The sequence below is a fragment of the Paroedura picta genome, chromosome 3, assembly GCF_049243985.1.
Source record: "Paroedura picta isolate Pp20150507F chromosome 3, Ppicta_v3.0, whole genome shotgun sequence".
Taxonomy (NCBI): domain Eukaryota; kingdom Metazoa; phylum Chordata; class Lepidosauria; order Squamata; family Gekkonidae; genus Paroedura; species Paroedura picta.
This window is the reverse complement of record NC_135371.1, coordinates 172,168,386-172,193,758: the sequence shown is the minus strand read 5'-3', so window position 1 is coordinate 172,193,758 and position 25,373 is coordinate 172,168,386. Positions and strand designations below refer to the sequence as shown.

Here is a 25,373-nt window from a genome sequence, read left to right as displayed (position 1 = left end):
ACCGCTTTTCCTTTGGAGGGTGGACTTCGGCATTGAGGTCCCTGTCCTCCCTCTAGTCTCCAGCCCCAGTGTGGAGCTGGCACATCCTACCACCCCATCCCTCACCATCTTGTGCTTGGCCACCAGTGGAACATCATTCCACTGAAGAATGCCCTTTCAAACGTTAAAATGCCAATTTTCTGTAAATGGGTCAGCACAATTGGTTGTGATGTGATTGCATTGGACACCCAATACGATTTCACTAATGAAAATACAGAAGTGATACTTTTGTTCATGATTTTTGGGCAAATGTAGGGAACTCCGAATCAGAATGTAAAGAGTGTGGCTTGAATTGACCTAACCAAGTGGGTGGGAAAATATCCTCGTGGGATTTCAAATACTAACAAATTTAGAATGATGTTTGGGAGTCCACGGGAACCTTGAAGACCAATATTTTATTCTAGGTACAAGCTTCCACGTACACGTCTGCTGCTTCAGGTGCCAGAAGACACCCTCTCACAGGGTTGCCAACTCTGGGTTCGGAAATTCCTGGAGATCTTGGGGGAGGGGCCTCCTTACAGGACAATTTCATAGACAACTTCATCCAAAATGGCCAAATCATCCATGGAATTTAACCTTTTTAGTCTGAAGATCACCAGTAATACTGGGGGAGCCCCAGGCCTTGCCTGGAAGTTGGGAACTGCTATTTGGACAAAAGAAAATAACGCTCTGATAATTAGAACGCTGATCACATTAGAAAGCCAACCGAGGAAAATTTCTATAGTCTCCAGGGGTAGTCAAACTGCAGCCCTCCAGATGTCCATAGACTACAATTCCCATGAGCCCCCTGCCCGCATTCAAAGGCAGGGGGATCTTGGGAATTGTAGTCCATGGACATCTAGAGGGCCGCAGTTTGACTATCCCTGCTCCACCTGTTCGAAGAAACGAAGCTTCTGTGGGACTACATTTCCCAGCATTCTGAGCGCTCTGAATCTTCCGTTTCCTTTCACCGCCCACTTGTGTCTGACGTCACGACAATAGGACCAAAAGGATTCCGCAGCCGCTGAAACGGTCGCATCGGCGTGTCAAAGAGGAAAGGCAAGAAGCATTTTTTTCCGTACAACTTTCACTTCCGGCTCATGACTATAGAACGTTGATTTCTGCAAGGGAATGCATGAAGACCCTAAAAAGGGGTTAGACTTCGGTGTAAATTTTGAAATCCAAGCTGCAGAAAACGCGGTAAAGTGTGCGGACAGCTGCAAACCTGAATTGTGTTTTGACAAGCAGGCAGGATTCCGGAGTCATTTAAAGCCTCTAGTATGCAGGCAGAAATACAGCGGGTAGAGCCGTTGTGATTGCATTCAGCGGGTGTATAGCTGAACGTTCCCTTGATTTATTTCTACCCCACCCTTTCTCCCCAGGGGGTCTCCAAAGCAGCATACAGCACTCTCGTCTCTTCTGTTCTTCAAAACAACCCTGCGAGGTAGGCCAGGCGAAGAGTATGTGATTGACCCAACGGGTTCCCCTGTACGGATGGGGATTCGAACCTGCGTCTTCCAGACCGTAATACGACAGTCATAACCACTACACCCTCCTGGCTCTCATTTTTATAACTGTTCCAGTTTTATTTTTCCAGAAAACCCGCAACCGCATTGATTCACACTTACACAAGGAGGAACACGCGGGCGGGATATACACGCGTTCATAGTAACGTGTGCACAAAAGGTGACAAGTTTCCCATCTTTTTAGCACTTCCAGAATCGAAACTAAGGAATTTTTCCACCCTGACAGCGGGCTTTTATTCAGCATAGAAAGAGCAGTCCTTCGACAGAGGATGGGGTGGAACAATCAAACACCGACTTCTCGAGATCGATTCTTACCGAACGTTTAGTCTGCGTGTCGCGCTACTAAGTTCCCCACCTCTACAACGCCAGGAGAGGAAAACAGGAAACGAGGTCGGTGCGCCGTCGCGTCTGAGTGACGTCAGTGAAGTCGCTGGTGGGCGTCTGTGGCTGCAGAGAGGAGCTTCTGGGCTGCCCTTCCTTTGAAGGAGAAAAAATCCTCCGTTATCTCGACCAGGTAAGGAGTCTTCTCCAGGTGGGACCTGGCACCCCCCCCCCCCCAGTTCCAGCCCATCTCCAGGATACCGGGCTCAGATCCCTTGGAGAAAAGGGCTGCTTGGGAGGGGGGACTCTGTGGCCTTGGACCCCACGGAGGGTCAGGGATGCCAGCCTCCAGGTGGGGCCTGGGGATCCCCTGGAATTCCAGCTCCTCTCCAGACTGCAGAGATCAGTTCCCCTGGAGAAAAGGGCTGCTTGGGAGGGGGGACTCTGTGGCCTTGGACCCCACTGAGGGTCAGGGATGCCAGCCTCCAGGTGGGGCCTGGGGATCCCCTGGAATTCCAGCTCCTCTCCAGACTGCAGTGATCAGTTCCCCTGGAGGAAAGGGCTGCTTGGGAGGGGGGACTCTGGGGCCTTGGACCCCACTGAGGGTCGGGGATGCCAGCCTCCAGGTGGGGCCTGGGGATCCCCTGGAATGACAGCTCCTCTCCAGACTGCAGTGATCAGTTCCCCTGGAGGAAAGGGCTGCTTGGGAGGGGGGACTCTGTGGCCTTGGACTCCACTGAGGGTCAGGGATGCCAGCCTCCAGGTGGGGCCTGGGGATCCCCCGGAATTCCAGCTCCTCTCCAGACTGCAGAGATCAGTTCCCCTGGAGGAAAGGGCTGCTTGGGAGGGGGGACTCTGTGGCCTTGGACCCCACTGAGGGACAGGGATGCCAGCCTCCAGGTGGGGCCTGGGGATCCCCCGGAATTCCAGCTCCTCTCCAGACTGCAGAGATCAGTTCCCCTGGAGGAAAGGGCTGCTTGGGAGGGGGGACTCTGTGGCCTTGGACCCCACTGAGGGTCAGGGATGCCAGCCTCCAGGTGGGGCCTGGGGATCCTCCGGAATTCCAGCTCCTCTCCAGACTGCAGAGATCAGTTCCCCTGGAGAAAAGGGCTTCTTGGGAGGGGGGACTCTGTGGCCGTGGACCCCACTGAGGGTCAGGGATGCCAGCCTCCAGGTGGGTCCTGGGGATCCCCTGGAATTCCAGCTCCTCTCCAGACTGCAGAGATCAGTACCCCTGGAGAAAAGGGCTTCTTGGGAGGGGGGACTCTGTGGCCGTGGACCCCACTGAGGGTCAGGGATGACAGCCTCCAGGTGGGCCCGGGGATCCCCTGGAATTCCAGCTCCTCTCCAGACTGCAGAGATCAGTTCCCCTGGAGAAAAGGGCTGCTTGGGAGAGGGACTCTGCGGCCTTGGACCCCACGGAGGGTCAGGGATGCCAGCCTCCAGGTGGGGCCTGGGGATCCCCTGGAATTCCAGCTCCTCTCCAGACTGCAGAGATCAGATCCCCTGGAGAAAAGGGCTGCTTGGGAGGGGGGACTCTGTGGCCTTGGACCCCACTGCGGGTCAGGGATGCCAGCCTCCAGGTGGGGCCTGGGGATCCCCTGGAATTCCAGCTCCTCTCCAGACTGCAGAGATCAGTTCCCCTAGAGAAAAGGGCTGCTTGGGAGGGGGGACTCTGTGGCCTTGGACCCCACTGAGGGTTAGGGATGCCAGCCTCCAGGTGGGGCCTGGGGATCCCGTGGAATTCCAGCTCCTCTCCAGACTGCAGAGATCAGTTCCCCTGGAGGAAAGGGCTGCTTGGGAGGGGGGACTCTGTGGCCTTGGACCCCACTGAGGGTCAGGGATGCCAGCCTCCAGGTGGGGCCTGGGGATCCCCTGGAATTCCAGCTCCTCTCCAGACTGCAGAGATCAGTTCCCCTGGAGAAAAGAGCTGCTTGGGAGGGGGGACTCTGTGGCCTTGGACCCCACGGAGGGTCAGGGATGCCAGCCTCCAGGTGGGGCCTGGGGATCCCCTGGAATTCCAGCTCCTCTCCAGACTGCAGAGATCAGATCCCCTGGAGAAAAGGGCTGCTTGGGAGGGGGGACTCTGTGGCCTTGGACCCCACTGCGGGTCAGGGATGCCAGCCTCCAGGTGGGGCCTGGGGCTCCCCTGGAATTCCAGCTCCTCTCCAGACTGCAGAGATCAGTTCCCCTGGAGAAAAGGGCTGCTTGGGAGGGGGGACTCTGTGGCCTTGGACCCCACTGAGGGTTAGGGATGCCAGCCTCCAGGTGGGGCCTGGGGATCCCGTGGAATTCCAGCTCCTCTCCAGACTGCAGAGATCAGTTCCCCTGGAGGAAAGGGCTGCTTGGGGGGGGGGGGGGGCTCTGTGGCCTTGGACCCCACTGAGGGTCAGGGATGCCAGCCTCCAGGTGGGGCCTGGGGATCCCCTGGAATTCCAGCTCCTCTGCAGACTGCAGAGATCAGTTCCCCTGGAGGAAAGGGCTGCTTGGGAGGGGGGACTCTGTGGCCTTGGACCCCACTGAGGGTCAGGGATGCCAGCCTCCAGGTGGGGCCTGGGGATCCCCTGGAATTCCAGCTCCTCTCCAGACTGCAGAGATCAGTTCCCCTGGAGGAAAGGGCTGCTTGGGAGGGGGACTCTGTGGCCTTGGACCCCACTGAGGGTCAGGGATGCCAGCCTCCAGGTGGGGCCTGGGGATCCCCTGGAATTCCAGCTCCTCTCCAGACTGCAGAGATCAGTTCCCCCGGAGGAAAGGGCTGCTTCGGAGGGGGGACTCTGTGGCCTTGGATCCCACTGAGGGTCAGGGATGCCAGCCTCCAGGTGGGGCCTGGGGATCCCCTGGAATTCCAGCTCCTCTCCAGACTGCAGAGATCAGTTCCCCTGGAGATTAGGGCTGCTTGGGAGGGGGGACTCTGTGGCCTTGGACCCCACTGAGGGTCAGGGATGCCAGCCTCCAGGTGGGGCCTGGGGATCCCCTGGAATTCCAGCTCCTCTCCAGACTGCAGAGATCAGTTCCCCCGGAGGAAAGGGCTGCTTCGGAGGGGGGACTCTGTGGCCTTGGATCCCACTGAGGGTCAGGGATGCCAGCCTCCAGGTGGGGCCTGGGGATCCCCTGGAATTCCAGCTCCTCTCCAGACTGCAGAGATCAGTTCCCCTGGAGATTAGGGCTGCTTGGGAGGGGGGACTCTGTGGCCTTGGACCCCACTGAGGGTCAGGGATGCCAGCCTCCAGGTGGGGCCTGGGGATCCCCTGGAATTCCAGTTCCTCTCCAGACTGAAGAGATCAGTTCCCCTGGTGGAAAGGGCTGCTTGGGAGGGGGGACTCTGTGGCCTTGGACTCCACTGTGCGTCAGGGATGCCAGCTAATTTCCAGACTATGGAGTGGGGAAGGGTGGGTCAGCATTATCATATATGGTCGCATCCCCAAATTAATTGGTTCCCACCCATTCGGAAAACACTTCCCGGGCCATCAAGATACCTAGATGCGAAAGCCTGACCTAGATAGATGCCAGAGATCTTCAAGTGTTTTATGGACCCTTTGTGTTTCTGCCTCCCAGGTCCGTCCGCAGCCATGGCCCAGTACAAAGGGGCAGCCAGCGAGGCTGGCCGGGCTCTCCAGCTGATGAAGAAGCGAGAGAGACAGCGAGAACACATGGAGCAGATGCGGCAGCGCATTGCTGAGGTAAGCGGGAGACAAAGAGCAGGGCGCTGGGAGGGCAGGAGAGGGGCATCTTTGCAGGAGGTGATCAAGACTGTGCACTTTGGCGCATGCTGAATGATGCGCTTTTAGTGCACTCTCCAACTGTACGAAAGTCGACTTGCACACATTCGCTGGATTGAAACGGCAGGGTTTGGGTTCGAAATTCTAATCAGAATTTGGCCTCCCCTTTTCCGGCGGCAGGAGAACATCATGAAGTCGAACATCGACAAGAAGTTCTCGGCCCATTATGACGCCGTGGAAGCGGAGCTGAAATCCAGCACCGTGGGTGAGTGCTGCAATCCGGGGACTGAACCCCCAAGAGTCTTGGTCTCCTGCCCTTGTTTGGTGTCCGCCCTTCCACACAAGGCCGAAACTCATGGGAATTCCATGAAATGAAAGAGCAGGAGACTTTGAGCAGATAAAAAGGAAGTACTTCACCCAAAGAGTCATGAACCTGTGCGATTCCCTGCCGCAGGAAGTGGTGGTGGACGCAAGGACAGCCAGGGGGTTGGATAAATATGGCTGTTAGCCACAAGGTATAGACGGAACCCTCTCTCTGTGTTGGGGATGCTTTGTATTGGTATTTGGGGAGCCTCAGAGGGAGGACTTCTGGAGTTCTGACCTTGCTGGTGGACCTCCTGATGGCCCCTAGATTTTGGCCACTGTGTGAAGGTTGGGCTGGATGGGCCCTTGGCCTGATCCAGCATTGCTTCTCTTATGTTCTTATATCTGGGTCGTGATGCTCTGTATTCTCGGGGCTTGGGGGGGGGCAACAGTGGGAGGGCTTCTGGAGTTCTGATCCTACTGGTGGACCTCCTGGTCCTGGACTTTGCCAAGGTATGACACAGACTGGATTGGACATTAGCCTGATCCAACATTTCTTCCTTGAGGTTCTCCACTCAGGTGAGAGGATCATGGCACTCAAGGGCCCCTGCCCAGGAGATCTGAGCCCCAGTGCGTTTCCTTCCAACAGGTCTGGTGACCCTCAACGACATGAAGGCCAAGCAGGAGGCTCTGGTGAAGGAGCGGGAGAAGCAACTGGCTAAGAAGGAACAGTCGAAAGAACTGCAGCTGTAAGTCCCGGCGGTCTGAGTGTCAAGGGGGCAAAAAAATGATTCATGTGCAGCTGCAGGTGACAACCCGCTCCACTTTTATATCCAAGTATGGCGAGGCAGTCAGTCCTCTGGTATGACATTTTAATGGCGGGACTGTGGGTCACTGGTAAAACCTTTGCTGATAATGCTGATGGTCCCAGGTTCAGTCCTCGGTATCACCAGTTAAAAGGACCAGGCAGGAGGGAATGGTGGAAAAACCTGAGACCCTGCAGGACTGCTGCTAGGTAGAACGGACCTGCTTTGGCCTACAGACTCTGTTCTACCCTGTCCACTCTTAAGAGGTTCCCAATTCCTTCCTTCCTTCCTTCCTTCCTTCCTTCCTTCCTTCCTTCCTTCCTTCCTTCCTTCCTTCCTTCCTTCCTTCCTTCCTTCCTTCCTTCCTTCCTCCTCCCTCCCTCCCTCCCTCCCTCCCTCCCTCTATACCTCAATTCCTTCCTCCCTCCCTCCCTCCCTCCCTCCCTCTATACCTCATTCCTCCCTCCCTCCCTTCCTCCCTCCCTTCCTTCCCTCCTTCCTTCCTCCCTCCCTTCCCTCCTTCTCTCCTTCCCTCCTTCCCTCCCTCCCTCCCTCCCTTCCCTCCCTCCCTTCCTTCCTTCCCTCCCTCCCTCCCTCCCTCCCTCCCTCCCTCCCTCCCTCTATACCTCAATTCCTTCCTCCCTTCCTCCCTTCCTTCCCTCCCTCCCTCCCTCCCTCCCTCTATACCTCAATTCCTTCCTTCCTCCCTCCCTCCCTCCCTCCCTCCCTCCCTCCCTCCCTCCCTCTATACCTCAATTCCTTCCTTCCTCCCTCCCTCCCTTCCTCCCTCCCTTCCTTCCCTCCTTCCTTCCTCCCTCCCTTCCCTCCTTCCCTCCCTCCCTTCCTTCCTCCCTCCCTCCCTCCCTTCCCTCCTTCCTTCCCTCCCTCCCTCCCTCCCTCTATACCTCAATTCCTTCCTCCCTCCCTTCCTCCCTCCCTTCCTTCCCTCCTTCCTTCCTCCCTCCCTTCCCTCCTTCTCTCCTTCCCTCCTTCCCTCCCTCCCTTCCTTCCTCCCTCCCTCCCTCCCTTCCCTCTCTCCCTCCCTCTATACCTCAATTCCTTCCTTCCTCCCTCCCTCCCTTCCTCCCTTCCTTCCCTCCTTCCTTCCTCCCTCCCTTCCCTCCTTCTCTCCTTCCCTCCTTCCTTCCCTCCTTCCCTCCTTCCTTCCCTCCCTCCCTCCCTCCCTCCCTCCCTCTATACCTCAATTCCTTCCTTCCTCCCTCCCTCCCTTCCTCCCTTCCTTCCCTCCTTCCTTCCTCCCTCCCTTCCCTCCTTCTCTCCTTCCCTCCTTCCTTCCTTCCTTCCTTCCTCCCTCCCTCCCTCCCTCCCTCCCTCCCTCCCTCCCTCCCTCCCTCTATACCTCAATTCCTTCCTTCCTCCCTCCCTCCCTCCCTCCCTCCCTCTATACCTCAATTCCTTCCTCCCTCCCTCCCTTCCTCCCTCCCTTCCTTCCCTCCTTCCTTCCTCCCTCCCTTCCCTCCTTCTCTCCTTCCCTCCTTCCCTCCCTTCCTTCCTCCCTCCCTCCCTTCCCTCCTTCCTTCCCTCCCTCCCTCCCTCCCTCTATACCTCAATTCCTTCCTTCCTCCCTCCCTCCCTTCCTCCCTCCCTTCCTTCCCTCCTTCCTTCCTCCCTCCCTTCCCTCCTTCTCTCCTTCCCTCCTTCCCTTCCTTCCTCCCTCCCTCCCTCCCTCCCTTCCCTCCTTCCTTCCCTCCCTCCCTCCCTCCCTCCCTCTATACCTCAATTCCTTCCTTCCTCCCTCCCTCCCTTCCTCCCTCCCTTCCTTCCCTCCTTCCTTCCTCCCTCCCTTCCCTCCTTCTCTCCTTCCCTCCTTCCCTCCCTTCCTTCCTCCCTCCCTCCCTTCCCTCCTTCCTTCCCTCCCTCCCTCCCTCCCTCTATACCTCAATTCCTTCCTTCCTCCCTCCCTCCCTTCCTCCCTCCCTTCCTTCCCTCCTTCCTTCCTCCCTCCCTTCCCTCCTTCTCTCCTTCCCTCCTTCCCTTCCTTCCTCCCTCCCTCCCTCCCTTCCCTCCTTCCTTCCCTCCCTCCCTCCCTCCCTCTATACCTCAATTCCTTCCTTCCTCCCTCCCTCCCTTCCTCCCTCCCTTCCTTCCCTCCTTCCTTCCTCCCTCCCTTCCCTCCTTCTCTCCTTCCCTCCTTCCCTCCCTCCCTTCCCTCCCTCCCTCCCTCCCTTCCTTCCTTCCTTCCTTCCCTCCCTCCCTCCCTCCCTCCCTCCCTCCCTCCCTCCCTCCCTCCCTCTATACCTCAATTCCTTCCTCCCTCCCTCCCTCCCTCCCTCTATACCTCAATTCCTTCCTTCCTCCCTTCCTTCCCTCCCTCCCTCCCTCCCTCCCTCCCTCCCTCTATACCTCAATTCCTTCCTTCCTCCCTCCCTCCCTCCCTCCCTCCCTCCCTCTATACCTCAATTCCTTCCTTCCTCCCTCCCTCCCTTCCTCCCTCCCTTCCTTCCCTCCTTCCTTCCTCCCTCCCTTCCCTCCTTCTCTCCTTCCCTCCTTCCCTCCCTTCCTCCCTCCCTCCCTCCCTCCCTTCCCTCCTTCCTTCCTTCCCTCCCTCCCTCCCTCCCTCTATACCTCAATTCCTTCCTTCCTCCCTCCCTCCCTTCCTCCCTCCCTTCCTTCCCTCCTTCCTTCCTCCCTCCCTTCCCTCCTTCTCTCCTTCCCTCCTTCCCTCCCTCCCTTCCTTCCTCCCTCCCTCCCTCCCTTCCCTCCTTCCTTCCCTCCCTCCCTCCCTCCCTCTATACCTCAATTCCTTCCTTCCTCCCTCCCTCCCTTCCTTCCCTCCTTCCTTCCTCCCTCCCTTCCCTCCTTCTCTCCTTCTCTCCTTCCCTCCTTCCTTCCCTCCTTCCCTCCTTCCTTCCCTCCCTCCCGCCTGTCCTGCCCTTTTCATGGTTCAAGGTGGCTAACAAGAAAAACTGCTTTGGGCCAGCCGTTCCCCTTCAGCCCCACGTAACTCAAGGATCGCTGTGAGGGGCGAGGAGGGGGTGGGAGGACTGGGGGCCGCAGGGTCTGTGGACGCAGGTGGGGGAGCGGCGTGTGGGCTGGACGGAGTGGCCTGTCTCTCTGCAGGAAGCTGGAGCGGATGCGGGAACGCGAGCGCAAGCAGGAGCAGAAGCGCAAGATCTCCAGCTTGTCCTTCACCTTGGATGAGGAAGAGGAAGAGGACAGCGGAGAAGAGGAGGAGGAGGAGGAGGAGGAGGAGCCGGAGCGGGAAGGTAAGGCCAGGCTGGGCTGAGGCAGACCAAAGGGCTGGCTGGCTGGCAGGGGCCAGGAGTGGAGCAGAAAATGCAAAAGCAAGAGGCTGGTGTGGCAGCAAATAAAAGGGGCGTGGATCTGGAAGGCAGGGAGTGGGAAAGACTGTGAGCGTCTTCTCTCGCACCACTGCCACCACCTCAGTTGCCATGAGAAACAGTCTAGCCTGCTGGTGATCGGGGGGTATAAGCATTGGTAATGAGAAAGGAACCCTAGATCTTGGTTCAGTCCAGGAGGATAAATCTCGCTCGGGTTGTCTCCTTGCTTCCGCCCACTTGTCGCTTCCCTCCTTTCCCCCAGAGGTGCCCACCAAGAAGAGGAAACTGGGGAAGAATCCAGACGTGGACACCAGCTTCCTGCCCGACCGAGATCGCGAGGTACGGCGCTCAGATTTATTTAGAAAACATGCATGCCGCTTCCCCAGAGGCTTGCTGCTAATGCTTTTGTTTTTTTGTTTAAAAGTTTACAATTTATATTAAAATTATCTGCGGGACTGCCTTTTTTAAACAGATAGCGATGTGTTGAGCTTTATTGTAATTTTACACATCGAATTGTATGTGTTCAAACCTGGTCGTCACCCGGCCTGAGCCTTTTAGGAAGAGCGGGCCAAAAATACAAAATTAAATGAAATTAAAACAACCCCTACGTAAGACTCATCACACCAACGCCAAGGCCTTCCCGACAGAACCGCCGTAAAATCCAACAGTTCCCTCAGCGGCGTCAAGAGAAATTCGGAATAAAAAGTCACCCGGGCGGGATATAGGCGGGAAGATCATAAAGACCACAAAAATGTGGGGCGAATTTTAACAGAAACCGAGAGGAAGAGAAACGGATTGGCTTTGAGAGCTGTTAGTGGCCAAACGGTGGCTCTCCAGATGTCCATAGACTACAATTCCCATGAGCCCCTGCCAGCGTGCTGGCAGGGGCTCATGGGAATTGTAGTCCATGGACATCTGGAGAGCCACCGTTTGGCCACCCCTGCCATAGGGCCACAGGATTAGGTGCCAAGCTTTCCTCAGGGTGGGGGAGGGCATTCTGAAAACGAGGGCCCAGAACCGTCCTTCTGCCGGGATAACAGCTATTTACCCCAGTAGAGTGGCGCAGGTGTAGGCTATGCACAGGTGTATGCTATGCAGGTGTAGGCTATGCACACTTCAGGCTTCTGGCTTGTGCTTTCTCTAGGAGCTGAGGTTTGGGGGCTGGGGTGGAAGGGGAGACATGGAAGGTCCTGCCCTGTTGCCTTCACGTTCGGTTGACAGCAACCGAAATGTATCGTCGCCACTGGTGCCCTAGAAAGTCCCCTGCCCGGCTCTGCTTCTGGAGGCATAGAGCCCCCCCCACCCCCTTCCATCTCCCTATAGACCTCTCTCTCCCCCTCACCTGAAAGCATTTTCTCCACCCCTCCCTCGCCGTTTAGGAGGAAGAAAACCGTCTCCGGGAAGAACTCCGCCAAGAGTGGGAAGCGAAACAGGAGAAAATCAAGAGTGAGTTGAGAGGCACTGTGATTCGGGCTAGGCTTTGCCCCCTTGGCTAGCAAAATCCTGCCCGGATTTGGAGGCAGGGGAAAGGAGGGAGGAGGGGATGAAGCTACGGGAATACCCTGGAGGTTTTCATACTGTGATTTTTAGAGACAGCCAGTGTGGCACGGTGGTCATAGAGCGACAGACTCTGATCTAGAGAGTCGGGTTTGAGTCCCCGCCTCCTGCACATGCAGCCAGCTGGGTGACCTTGGGCCAATCGCAGTTCTTTCAGAGCTGTTCTCACAAAGCAGTTCTCTTAGAGCTCCCTCAGCCCCAACTACCTCACAGGGCATCTTTTGCGGGGAGAGGAAGGGAAAGGGTGTTTGTGAGCCATTTTGGGGCTCCTTTGGGTAGTGAAAAGTGGGATATTAAAAAAAAAACAGCTCTTCTTAAATTGTTCCATCTCTGGGCAGGTGAAGAAATCGAAATCACCTTCAGCTACTGGGACGGCTCTGGGCACCGGCGGACAGTCAAGGTGAGCTTTGCGTTCTGCCAAACTGGGAGGAGGAGCCATGGGAGGCCTGTGGGACCAGGGAAAGGGGGTTGGGGGCAGGGCATATGCCTGGCAAGGAAGCACTTTCTCCCCTCCCTGTCCCAAAATGGTCCTGGCTGATTTCTCCTTATGGGATCAGAGAAGATTCATTGGAAGTTTCTTTCTTTCTTTCTTTCTTTCTTTCTTTCTTTCTTTCTTTCTTTCTTTCTTTCTTTCTTTCTTTCTTTCTGTCTGTCTGTCTGTCTGTCTGTCTGTCTGTCTGTCTGTCTGTCTGTCTGTCTGTCTCCCTCCGTCCGTCCGTCCATCCGTCTCCCTCCCTCTTTCTTTCTTTCTTTCTTTCTTTCTTTCTTTCTTTCTTTCTTTCTTTCTTTCTTTCTTTCTTTCTTTCTTTCTTTCTTTCTTTCTTTCTTTCTTTCTTTCTCTCTTTCTCTCTTTCTTTCTTTCTTTCTTTCTTTCTTTCTTTCTTTCTCTCTTTCTCTCTCTCTTTCTCTCTTTCTCTCTTTCTCTCTCTTTCTCTCTCTCTCTTTCTTTCTTTCTCTCTCTCTTTCTTTCTTTCTCTCTCTCTTTCTCTCTCTTTCTCTCTCTCCCTCCCTCCCTCCCTCCCTCTCATCTGTCTATCTATCTACCACCCTCCCTGGAGGCTCTGAGGGTCTGAGTTGCATGGGATGTGGAGCAGGGCGGGTGTGTGTGTGTGTGTGTGCATGGGGTCAATGCACTCGAAATCTATTTGGGCCTGACTTTCGTTTCCTCGCAGTGCAGATGAAGAAGGGGAACACCATCCAGCAGTTCCTGCAGAAGGCCCTGGAGATCTTGCGGAAGGACTTCAGCGAACTCCGGTAACGAACGTGGCAGAGGAGGACTTGTGGCTCCGTGGGGAAAGGGGGAGAGAAAAGAAGAGCACTGGTAGGGCCGTACCCCTGCCTGTTTTGAGGCTGTGGTCCTTTGGGGACTGCCAGGGCTGCCGTGCTGGGGAGCATCGGAGATGATCATGGTAGCTCGGGATTTGTGCAGACCACTTAGCCTCGGGTGTTCATCTGTGAAATGGGAATAACCGTTTGCTGATCCTCACGCTGTCAGTAAGAGCCGACAGCACAGGCATTCGGTGTCATGGTTAAGAGCAGGGGTAGTCAAACTGCGGCCCTCCAGATGTCCCATGAGCCCCTGCCAGCGAATGCTGGCAGGGGCTCATGGGAATTGTAGTCCATGGACATCTGGAGGGCCGCAGTTTGACTACCCCTGGTTAAGAGCATCAAACGGTCCTAAGAGAAGCCATGTTGGATCAAGCCAGTGGCCCATCCGGTCCAACATCCCGTCACACAATGGATAAAATTCAGGGGGCCACCAGGAGGTCCTCCAGCAGGGCCAGAACCCCAGAAATACTCCCTCTGCTGCCCCCCCTCCCCAAGCGCCAAGAAGGCAGAGTATCCCTTCCCCAGACATAAGAACAGAAGAGAAGCCATGTTGGATCAGGCCACTGGTCCACCCACTCCAACATTCAGTGACCAAAACACAGGGGCCATCAGGAGGTCCACTAGCAGGGCCTGAATCCCTCCCGTTGTTACCCCCCCAAGCATCAAGAACGCCGAGCCAAGATTTGCACCTGGGTCCTTCCAGCTCCGAGCCCAACACTGCAACAAACGTACTGCTTCCGACTGTGTTTGTGTCTCTTCTGTCTCCTCCTGCCCAGGTCGGCCGGCGTGGAGCAGCTGATGTACATCAAGGAGGATCTGATCATTCCCCACGTGAGTGCCTTCCCCCTCCGGCCCCTCCTCGAACCCAAAGGGAAGACAGGATAGAAATAGTTTCATAAATAATTGACAGACGCACCAAGGGGAGCCTACCGCTCCTTGCGTGATCTTGGCGTTGGCCAACCGCTCTTGCCATTAGGTAGGGCCCTAATCATTCACCCCAAATCTGTCGTTTGCTCCAGTTCGGGCCCCTGGACTGCCAGTGAATGACCCCTTGCCCTCTTCCCCAGGAAGGCCCTTTGAAGAGCACAGTTGGCTGATCTCGTTGCCTTCCTGGGTTCGGGCCACTGGGGAGGGGTAGGAAGTCCTGACTCTCACCAAAGTCTCAAGGAGGGTTGCTGGTGGCGTCCTGATATCGCTTCTAGTGCTGCCCAAATGGGGGTCAGTGCAGCACTGGGGACGCTCCGATATTTGGGCTAACCCAGGCTTTCTCAACCAGGATTTCTTGATAGCCCTGGAAGGTTTCCCAAATGGGTGGGAGTTAATTAATTTTAATAATTTTTTTCCATTGTTAAACATTTATCAGGTGATATGACCGTGCATGGTTATGTCAACCTATCCCTCCTCCCATAATGGCCAGTGATGGGCCTGGAGGGGGCGGGAAGGGGAGGGGCCTCCAGTGGGCATGTCCACAGCTCTGCTTCCCAATCCTATTCTGCATGATCGTTCAATTTCCGGGGTTTCTCGAAGAATGTTTCAGGGGTTTTTCTCAATGGTCAAAAAGTCGAGGAAGGCTGGGCTGGCCTCTGTGATTTAATCATAGAGTTTTGCCCAAATGCCAGAGCGTCCCCAGCATCTCCTGGCGGAAGTGATGTCACTTCTGGTTACACAAGGAGTCATATCAGAGCGTTGCGAGGCTACCAACATCCCCCCCACACACACACACACCAATAGTTTTCCACCGTTTTCCCCAAAACTTTCAGCAAGGTAACCCTAGTCCCATAGGATTTAGTTTTTTCCAAGCCTGCAGTTCCTTCCTTTTGTTCAACTTGCCAACAGACACAAATTGTTGTTATTATGCTTTATTCCGTTTGTATTCCGCCTCTCTCTACAAATGAGCTCGGGATAGTTCACACCAGGGGTAGTCAAACTGCGGCCCTCCAGATGTCCATGGACTACAATTCCCAGAAGCCCCTGCCAGCATGCGCAGGCAGGGGCTTCTGGGAATTGTGGTCCATGGACATCTGGAGGGCCGCAGTTTGACTAACCCTGGTTCACACCAATAAAACAATTAAAACAACATAAAAATACTTAAATGAACAGTAAATCCACCGGGAGGAGCCCTGCGTGTGGGTTGGGGAATGTTCCTGATAGGCTGTTTTAAAAAACATTCTTTTCTCCCCCCCTTCCTGTCCATCTAGCATCACAGCTTTTACGACTTCATTGTCACTAAGGCCCGGGGGAAAAGCGGTAAGTTGTCCCACCTTCCTGATTAGAAACTTGCCTTCCGGATGCAGGGCTGAAGAGCCTCTGCGTGGCAGGCGGAAGGTCCCAGGTTCAATCCCCGGCATCTCCAGTCAAAAGGACCAGGCAGGAGGGGATGGGAAAAACCTTGGCCTGAAACCATGGCTCAGTGGCAGAGCCTCTGCTTGGCAGGCAGAAGGTCCCAGGTTTAATCCCCAGCATCTCCAGTTAGAAGGACCAGGCAGGAGGGGATGGGAGAGACCTTGGCCTGAGACCATGGCTCAGTGGCAGAGCCTCTGCTTGGCAGGCAGAAGGTCCCAGGTTCAATCCCCAGCATCTCCAGTTAGAAGGACCAGGCAGGAGGGGATGGGAGAGACCTTGGCCTGAGACCATGGCTCAGTGGCAGAGCCTCTGCTTGGCAGGCAGAAGGTCCCAGGTTCAATCCCCAGCATCTCCAGTGAAAAGGACCAGGTAGGAGGGGATGGGAAAGATCTTGGCCTGAGACCCTGGCTCAGTGGCAGAGCCTCTGCTTGGCAGGCAAAAGGTCCCAAGTTCAATCCCCGGCATCTCCAGTGAAAAGGACCAGGTAGGAGGGGATTGGGAAGACCTTGACCTGAGACCCTGGCTCAGTGGCAGAGCCTCTGCTTGGCAGGCAGAAGGTCCCAGGTTCAATCCCCGGCATCTCCAGTTAGAAGGACCAGGCAGGAGGGGATGGGAAAGACCTTGGCCTGAGACCCTGGCTCAGTGGCAGAGCCCGTGCTTGGCAGGCAGAAGGTCCCAGGTTCAATCCCCAGCATCTCCAGTGAAAAGAACCAGGCAGGAGGGGATGGGAAAGACCTTGACCTGAGACCCTGGCTCAGTGGCAGAGCCCGTGCTTGGCAGGCAGAAGGGCCCAGGTTCAATCCCCGGCATCTCCAGTGAAAAGGACCAGGTAGGAGGGGATTGGGAAGACCTTGACCTGAGACCCTGGCTCAGTGGCAGAGCCCGTGCTTGGCAGGCAGAAGGGCCCAGGTTCAATCCCCGGCATCTCCAGTGAAAAGGACCAGGTAGGAGGGGATTGGGAAGACCTTGACCTGAGACCCTGGCTCAGTGGCAGAGCCCGTGCTTGGCAGGCAGAAGGGCCCAGGTTCAATCCCCGGCATCTCCAGTGAAAAGGACCAGGTAGGAGGGGATTGGGAAGACCTTGGCCTGAGACCCTGGCTCAGTGGCAGAGCCCGTGCTTGGCAGGCAGAAGGGCCCAGGTTCAATCCCCGGCATCTCCAGTGAAAAGGACCAGGTAGGAGGGGATTGGGAAGACCTTGACCTGAGACCCTGGCTCAGTGGCAGAGCCCGTGCTTGGCAGGCAGAAGGTCCCAGGTTCAATCCCCGGCATCTCCAGTTAGAAGGACCAGGCAGGATGGGATGGGAAAGACCTTGGCCTAAGACCCTGGCTCAGTGGCAGGGCCTCTGCTTGGCAGGCAGAAGGTCCCAGGTTCAATCCCCGGCATCTCCAGTTAGAAGGACCAGGCAGGAGGGGATGGGAAAGACCTTGGCCTGAGACCCTGGCTCAGTGGCAGAGCCCGTGCTTGGCAGGCAGAAGGTCCCAGGTTCAATCCCTGGCATCTCCAGTTAAAAGTTCCAGGCAAGAGGGGATAGGAAATACCTCTACCCATTTCCTAAAAAGTCTTGTCAGGTGCTAGGGAGGGTGTTCAGTAGCGGCTACAGGAACCCTGTTATAAAGATTAACTTGGGGACGATGCAAAGGCTGAGGGTGGCGAATGGCTTTCAGGCAGAGTGGGAAATGCATACTGAGAGCATACCTCTCTCATGCCCGTTCCAAACTAGGACCGCTCTTCAATTTTGACGTCCATGACGACGTTCGGCTTCTGAGTGACGCGACCGTGGAAAAGGATGAGGTGAGGTTGGTTGGGGATGGGTGGGGGTGGCCTGCATAGAATCCTAGAATCATACAGTTGGAAGGGACCTCCTGGGACATCTAGTCCTACCCCCTGCACTATGCAGGACACTCACAACCCTATCACTCATCCACTGTCACCTGCCACCCCTTGAGCCTTCACAGAATCAGCCTCTCCATCAGATGGCCATCCAGCCTCTGTTTAGAAATCTCCAAAGATGGAGAACCTACCTCCTCCTGAGGAAGCCTATTCCACTGAGGAACCACTCTGACTGTCAGGAACTTCTTCTGGATGTTTAGACAGAATTTCTTTTGAATTAATCTTCATCCCATTGGTTCTGGTCCGTCCCTCCGGGGCAAAAGAGAACAACTCTGCTCCATCCCCTACATGGCAGCCTTTTAAATACTTGATGACGATCAGATCCCCTCTCAGTCGTTAAATAAACCAATTGAAGAGGCTGTTCCTCCGTCTCCCCAAAGACTAGAACACGGGAGCACCCAAGGAAACGGATGGGAAGTAGGTTCAGGGCGGAGAAAAGGAAATACTGCAAGTCGCAGGGATTGAAAAGGTGGAATTCACTGCCAGAGTGATGGCCACAGGAATAAACAACTTGAAAAAGGATTGGCTCATAAGAGGACAAGTCTATCAGTGGCTGCTGGCCAAGGTGGATGAGGGGAACCTCCACATTCACAGGCACTAAACCTCTGAATCCCAGAATTGATCTCAGGGGAAGGCCTCAGCCTTTATGACCTGTTGCTGGCCCTCCAGAGGACCTGGTTGGTCCCTGTGTGACGCAAGATGCTGGACTAGGGTGACCCCTGGTCTGATCCAGCAGGGCTCTTCTGAGGTTCTTAGGAAGACCTCGGCCTCTCTGCCCTGTTGTTGGCCCTCCAGAGGAACTGGTTGACCACTGTGAGAGACAGGATGCTGGACTAGAAGGACCCCTAGTCTGATCCAGCAGGGCTCTTCTGATGTTCTTATGAAGGCCTCAGCCTCTCTGCCCTGTTGCTGGTCCTCCAGAGGACCTGGACTAGAAGGACCCCTGGTCTGATCCAGCAGGGGTCTTCTGGTGTCCTGCCAGGGGAATGGCTCCAACCCCAAGAACTCTGTCTCCCTACCTTACCCTTCCTGCCCCTTCCGAGCCAACTAAGAAATTGGGGGTGGGGGGTGGGAAATGTGGGTTTCTTGCTTCACCCATGACCTTTGTCCTCTTTCTTGTCTGCCTCCCTCAGTCCCACGCCGGGAAAGTGGTACTGCGCAGCTGGTACGAGAAGAACAAGCACATTTTCCCCGCCAGCCGATGGGAGCCCTACGACCCGGAGAAGAAATGGGACAAATATACGGTGGGGAATGATCAGGGTGCCGATGGGGGTTCGAGAGGCAGTGGGGTGGGAGGGACCAAGAGGCGAGAGAGCTCCGTGGAAGGGGGGCGGATGAGTGAGTGGGATTGGCGGGGGGGGTGGAGGGAGGCATCTCCAGCAAGGGGTGCTCACAGAAGGCCTCAGCTGGGCTCATGGCCCCGTGACCCACACCATGGATCTTTGCACTGATTTTCACACGCTGCCATGTGAGCGCTGGCCCCACCCCCATCTGGGGAGGAAGGGAGGCAAACAATATCTGAACCTGGTCTGCTCCAATTGCTTTCTGGGCCTTTCTTTCTCAGAAGCCCCGCTGGCCCAAATCGGAGGGGGTCAGCGCTAATTAAAACCGGAAAGACCCGGAAAATTAGCAGAACGGTAAAAACCGGCAGTTCCCAACCGCGCAATGTGCTGAGCCCCCTGCAGACCCTGCAAAGTGTTGCCTTTTGGTTCTGAAGACGGAACGGGGGGGTGATTTCTGCCCCCACCCTCCCACCCCCACTATAGACCCCCCCCCCTTTTTGTCCCTGTGCTGTCTCCAAGGGTCGCCTGATTCCCTCCGGAACGAAATTGGGAAGGGCAGGTTCATGGGACCGCAGTGGGACTGGGAATTTAAGAAAATCTTTCTCCACGAGCTTTTACTCTGCTGTCCCTAAAATTTACCGCGTTGGATCTTCCTACAGACATCATCTCCCCCCACCCCGGAGCGATTCTGGCAGGGTGATTCAACATGGAGACAGGCTTCTGCTGATGAACCCTCGGTCCATCTGTTCAAAAAACTATCAACCCCCCTAGGGTGAAAAAAAAAGAGATTGGGGGGGGGGACATTTTCAGCAGGGAAAAATAGCAGGGAGGAGAAAGGATTAAATCACCCTTGTTCTTCCCCTCCACCTGTTGAAGTGCCACCTGGGGCAGGGGGTCCTTTGCAAAAAGGAAAGTGTCAAAGAAAGAAAGGGACCGTGCATTTTGTCCCTGAGTCATTTTAGGGATGGCTGCCACCTCAGGTGGGGGGGGGGCAGGATGCTGTGCCAAGGGGGTGGGGCACGACCCCCAATGGCTTTCAAAGGGGCAGGATGGAGTCAGGTAGGAGATTTGCACCAACGGCTACAAGGCATGGCGACTAAAGATGACATCCATGTTAAGAGAGAGTTGACCTCCGAAGACCAGCTCCAGGAAGGCTTTGGCCTCCGTGAGTTCTTAGTGACAGCCGTCGGCCACCGTGTGAGGGAGGATGGTAGATTAGATGGGCCACTGGTCTGATCCAGCAGGGCTCTTCATACAAAGGCCTTGGCCTCTGTGCCATGTTTAGGTGGACTTCCAGAACAACTGGTCAGTGGCAGTATGAGGCATGGTGAAGTAGGAGATGGACCACTATAATCCAGCAGGGCTCTTCTGATGTTCTTCTGAAAGCCTCAGTTTCTATGCCCTGTTGTTGGCCCTCCAGAGGAACTGGCTGGCCCCTGTGTGAGACGGGAGGCTGGATTAGATGGACCTTCAATGGTCTGACCCAGCAGGGCTCTTCTGAGGTTCTTCTGAAGGCCTCAGTTTCTATGCCCTGTTGTTGGCCCTCCAGAGGAACTGGCTGGCCCCTGTGTGAGACGGGAGGCTGGATTAGATGGACCTTCAATGGTCTGACCCAGCAGGGCTCTTCTGAGGTTCTTCTGAAGGCCTCAGTTTCTATGCCCTGTTGTTGGCCCTCCAGAGGAACTGGCTGGCCCCTGTGTGAGACGGGAGGCTGGATTAGATGGACCTTCACTGGTCTGACCCAGCAGGGCTCTTCCAATGTTCTCATGAAGGCCTCAGCCTCTCTGCCCTGTTGTTGACCCTCCAGAGGAACTGGTTGGACATTGTGTGAGACAGGAGGCTGGACTAGGGGCACCACTGGCCTGATCCAGCAGGGTTCATCTTACGTTGATAAAAAAAAGAACTCGTACTTTGGAATTCCTTGGCCTGCTTCCTTCCCCTGAGGATCGTTCCAGAGCTCGGTCATCTTGGTCTGCAGCAGCAGGGTGCATTTCGAGGCCAGTCGCCCCTCAGGGACCAACAAGATTTTTCCCGGAACGAGTTTTCGAGGGTCAGAGTTCCCTCTTTCCCCACGGGTGGCTCTTCACGCTCAATCTCCCTCGCTCTCTCCTGCCGGGTCCTTCCCCCCCCCCAGTAGATTCTCCAGCCGCTAGCGAAAATGATGATTTTGCTGTGCCCGCAAGACCGTGGCCTTGTCCATTAATAAATCCCTCTGCCCGCTGTGGTCCGGGAGGCCATAAGCATTAATCTCGTAGCGCTCTCGAGGGAGTTTCCTTCTGCGGTCAGTCATCTTACTCGCGAACAAAACTACCTTTGCGGTTGAAATCAAGCCAAGGGCTTGCCTACCCACAGGGGTACCGGATAGGCGTGTGGTGTGTGTTTTTTTGGGGGAATAAGGCTTCTGCCATAACCAAATCCAGGAATAACATGCGCCCTCTTCCTTCTCCCTGCAGATCCGCTGAGCAGCCGTCGGCAGGCCCCCCCGCCCCATCTTTTTAGTCGAAGCCAACCCTGCTGCCTCCGCAGCCAGCCCTTTCCCCAAAAACTGTATCAACCCTTTGGTGAAATAAAGTCTGCTCCACCCAATCCGAAGTTTCTCGTGAGACTAACCTGCAGCGTCTCTTTCGGCGTCCGGTTCCAATCCCTGCTGCCGGAATTGAGTTTGAGCCACAGGGTAGCACCAGAATTGGCTTTTGGGGCCGGGGTTCTAAATCACAGGTAGAGGGCTCTTGAGCATGTGCAGAGTGTCCCTGTTTGTATGGGGGAAACGGCTTCGACCATAGAGTTTTTACCCAGAGACCAGAATGTCCCGTATCACCATGATGACATCACTTCTGGTGGGTCCAGGAAGTGACGTCACCGTCACCCGGACTAGGCCTTCCCTCACTGTGAATAAGACCCACCAGTTGTCTGGAAGCCCTACAGGTTGGGGCCAGGAAACGTCTCCTTCGGAAGCCCCATTGATTTATTGATATCCTGGTTTTCTTCTCAGTTGATATCCAAAGCTGTTTAGAACATAATTCTCCCCCCTCGCAACATCCTTGCGAGGTAGGCTGATCTGAGATGTCAGGACACTCAGGGGATTCGAACCTGGGTCATTCACAGCTCTAGTTCTTTGCTGTGTTCACCAGCCCACTCTGTCCCTCCACACCAGCCGAGATATGAGAGGTCCCTGCTCTCGACTCCATTTTAATCCTTTAAATCTTTCGGTTTATAAACTGAGCGCTGGGACTCTGGGCAGATCTGAACGTGACAAATCGGCTTAGTAAAGTGCATGTTTCCTCCAGCGACCAGGCCGGCTTTCCTGTCTGGGATTTGCCACGAGAAGGAAGGTTTGACAAACCTTCCCCGTCTCTTGGACGAGGCCCATGCACAAGTCAACAAAAATAACTGACCTGCCTATCTTTCCCCTGCCCTCTTGCCTGCAAGTATTTTTCTGTTAATTATTTATTGCACATTAACGGCCTGACCAAGGATGGACTGGGAAGACTTTTGGGGGTGTTCCGGTCTCCCTCCCGGCCCTCCGTCCTTTCAGTTTAGGGAATTTACAGTTTTCAGCCCTTGGATTCAAATTGTCTTCTCTTGCTTTAGCCTTGTCTGCGTTTGTCTAGCTTTCTCAACCGGGGGTTGGTGAAACCCTGGGGTTTCTTGACCGCCCTTGGAAGGGTTTCCCCGAACGGATGGAAATTAATTTTTATGTATTTTATACATTTGTTAAACATCAGGTGATACGACCGTATATGGCCATGTTGACCCACCCACTCCCAAAATGGCCAATGCTGGGCCTGGAGGGGATGGGAAGGGGCGGGGCTCCAGGTGGGCGTGTCCACAGCTTTGCTTCCCAACCCTATTCTGCACGATTGTGCCACCTCTGGGGTTTCTGGAAGCCTGAAGGATGGTCAAAAAAGTTGAGGAAGTCTGGTCTAGCTGAAAACAATCTCCTTTCCCTCCTCACCTGCTTTCAAGCCCAAGCTAGGTGGTATCTACGTTGTTTTATCTGGTTTAAAACTGTTCGATCTTCCTCGCCAAAACCCTGCTTATTTACACACCGCCTTCAAAGCAGGGGTCCTGGCTCAAAAGCCCCACAGACAGCTACCTACATAAGATCGTATATTGAAACTGAACAACTGTAGCTCTGGAATTTGCAATGTATGGCTGTGAAAGTTGGACCATAAGGAAGGCCGAGCGTCAAAGAATTGAGGCTTTTGAACTCTGGTGCTGGAGAAGACTCCTGCGAGTCCCTTGGACTGCAAGGCGAACAAACCGGTCAGTCCTAGAGGAGATCAGCCCTGACTGCTCCTTAGAAGGCCAGATCCTGAAGATGAAACTCAAATACTTTGGCCACCTCATGAGGAGGAAGGACTCCCTGGAGAAGAGCCTGATGCTGGGAGCGATCGAGGGCAAAAGAAGAAGGGGACGACAGAGAATGAGGTGGCTGGATGGAGTCACTGAAGCAGTAGGTGCAAACTTAAATGGACTCCGGGGAATGGTAGAGGACAGGAAGGCCTGGAGGATCATTGTCCATGGGGTCGCGATGGGTCGGACACGACTTTGCACCTAACAACAATAACAACAACAAGCTCTGGAATGGAGAATAAAGGCGACACACTTCTCACATCCGCTCTGACCTGGCTGGGCCAGGCTCACCTGGCCTCGTCCGATCTCAGAAGGTATTCAGGGTCAGCCCTGGTCGTACTTGGAGGGGAGACCACCAGGGGAGTCCAGAGCTGGAGTGCCAAGTGAGGCCAAACTGCCTGTGAAAACTCTACAAGGTCCCCAAAAGTTTGCTGTGACTCCTTGGTGCTCGCATGAGCGCATCCCCAGAGGGAGCCGTGACGAACGCTCATTCCACATGCGTGGGATGATGCACTTTCAGTGTGCTTTTACAGCTGGATTTTCCTGTGCAAAACAGGGAAAATCTGCTGCTAAAGGGCGTTAAAAGCACATTATCCAACGTGTGCGGAAAGCCCCAGAGAACTATTTCAGAGCTTAGCGGTGATCTTTGCAGCAGCCCAGAGGAGTGGGTTACATTTTTGCGTGCTGTCCAGATTGAATTGGGACTAAGTCGAGGGACGCACTGATGAAGAATTGTCGCTCGAGTCCTCCTGATTAAACCCACCCTCCGGTCGAAAGGTTCAGGGGAAAGGGCTCAAGCCCAAATGTGCCCCAGAGGGACAGACCAGAACCAATGGGATGAAATGAATCCAGAAGAAATTCCATCTAAACATCCGGAAGAAGTTCCTTCCAGTCAGAGTGGTTCCTCAGTGGAACAGGCTCCCTCGGGAGGTGGTGGGTTCTCCAACTTCGTTGATTTTTAAACAGAGGCTGGAGAGCCATCTGACGGAGAGGCTGATTCTGTGAAGGCTCAAGGGGGTGGCAGGTGACAGTGGAGGAGCAATAGGGTTGTGAGTGTTCTTCACAGTGCAGGGGGTTGGACTAGATGACCCAGGAGGTCCCCTCCAACTCTATGATTCTATGGTATATCGATCAGGGATGTACGGACTGCTGCATGCAGTTGACAGAGGTATGTACGCCCAAAGCAACACGGGTCAGGGAAAAGTTATTACAACGGAAGACCAGAAGGCCCATTTTCCCAGATGTGTTACATTACACTGCAGAATGCCGTTGAAAACAGGATCGGAGTAAACACAAACCATACCGGGTGGGTGTAGATCACTCCCAGCTGTTTGAAGTTAGTAAACTGCTGCTTTTCTCATCTTACTAAGCCGGGGGTAGAATTCATGGTCCAGAGACCGACTCCCCTTTTGTTAACCTGTGTAGTCTGAAGATGGGGGTCGAAGGGGAAAAAAAGCATTTTGGGAAGGTGGGGCTCACTTCGACTGCCGCACCTCCTTTCCCGGACACCAGGTGGCGATGTCCTATTGCAGTCCTCGCTCATATCATTTCCCAAATAGAAAACCCTGAATCTCTCTGCTAAGGAGCAAGAATTCATGCAATCCCCCTCTGGGATTGCCCAAGTACCGGGTTCAAAAGGAGGGCGACTTCCTCCCTGGTTGGGCGATGGTACCTGGTCTACGCAACCTCTAATATTCCTCCATTTTAGATCGTATCCAGGATCCTGAGCTTCGAACCCTTTAAATTAGTGGTTCTTTACCTTCCTAATGCCGCGATCCTTTAATACAGTTCCTCATGTTGTGGTGACCCCCCGCCCTAAAATTAGTCAAGGGTTCTTTCACAGAAATTAAACCGAAAACTGACCCATGGGGTGAAGATCCCTTGTTCATGATGATTGTATATAAATTGTTCCCCCACCCTCAGGGTTTCTCAGTTCAGTTCTACCTCTTGTATAGGATAGTGATATTTGGTATTTTTGGTCCTTGGGGGGGCCACAGTGAGAAGGCTTCTGGAGTTCTGGCCCTGCTGGTGGATCTCCTTATGGCCCCTGGGATTTGGCCCCTGTGTGACACAGAGGGGCCAGTGTCCTGACCCAACATGGCTTCCCTTAGGTTCCTAATCTCCACATTTGGAGGTAGAAAAACATCACCCACACACCCCAATTCTCCCTGCTGGTTGACAGCTTTTAAAAACTTTTTAAATTTCAACTTTCTAAATTTCATTGTACTTCATTTATACCCCACATTTCTCACCAATGAGAACCCAAAGCAACTGACCTCCTTCTCCTCTCCTCCTTCCGGATGTTGAGACGGAATTTCTTTTGCCTTAATTCCATCCCATTGGCTCTGGTCCGTCCCTCCGGAGCAAGAGAAAACAACTCTGCTCCATCCTCTACATCAGGGGTAGTCAACCTGTGGTCCTCCAGATGTTCATGGACTACAATCCCCATGGGCCCCTGCCAGCAAATGCTGGCAGGGGCTCATGGGAATTGTAGTCCATGAACATTTGGAGGACCACAGGTTGACTACCCCTGCTCTACATGGCAGATTTTTAAATACTTGAGTATGGAACTATTTTGAGGGAACTATTTCTCAAGGCTAGAGCCTCTTGTGGCACAG

The 25,373-nt window shown here is 54.8% G+C and overlaps 1 protein-coding gene across 1 annotated transcript; it reads left to right on the top strand.

Moving 5' to 3' along the window:
• The first annotated feature begins 1,493 nt into the window (after window positions 1–1,493).
• On the top strand, window positions 1,494–20,985 carry FAM50A (family with sequence similarity 50 member A). The gene is made up of 14 exons (XM_077329640.1): window positions 1,494–2,058; window positions 5,421–5,545; window positions 5,765–5,849; window positions 6,537–6,636; window positions 9,775–9,920; window positions 10,258–10,334; window positions 11,375–11,441; window positions 11,891–11,952; window positions 12,730–12,806; window positions 13,658–13,712; window positions 15,080–15,128; window positions 16,947–17,017; window positions 18,250–18,360; window positions 20,853–20,985. Exons 2-14 carry the CDS (start codon window positions 5,435–5,437, stop codon window positions 20,859–20,861), a joined length of 1,020 nt encoding a protein of 339 aa, XP_077185755.1. The 5' UTR covers window positions 1,494–2,058; window positions 5,421–5,434; the 3' UTR covers window positions 20,862–20,985.
• Window positions 20,986–25,373: the final 4,388 nt, after the last annotated feature.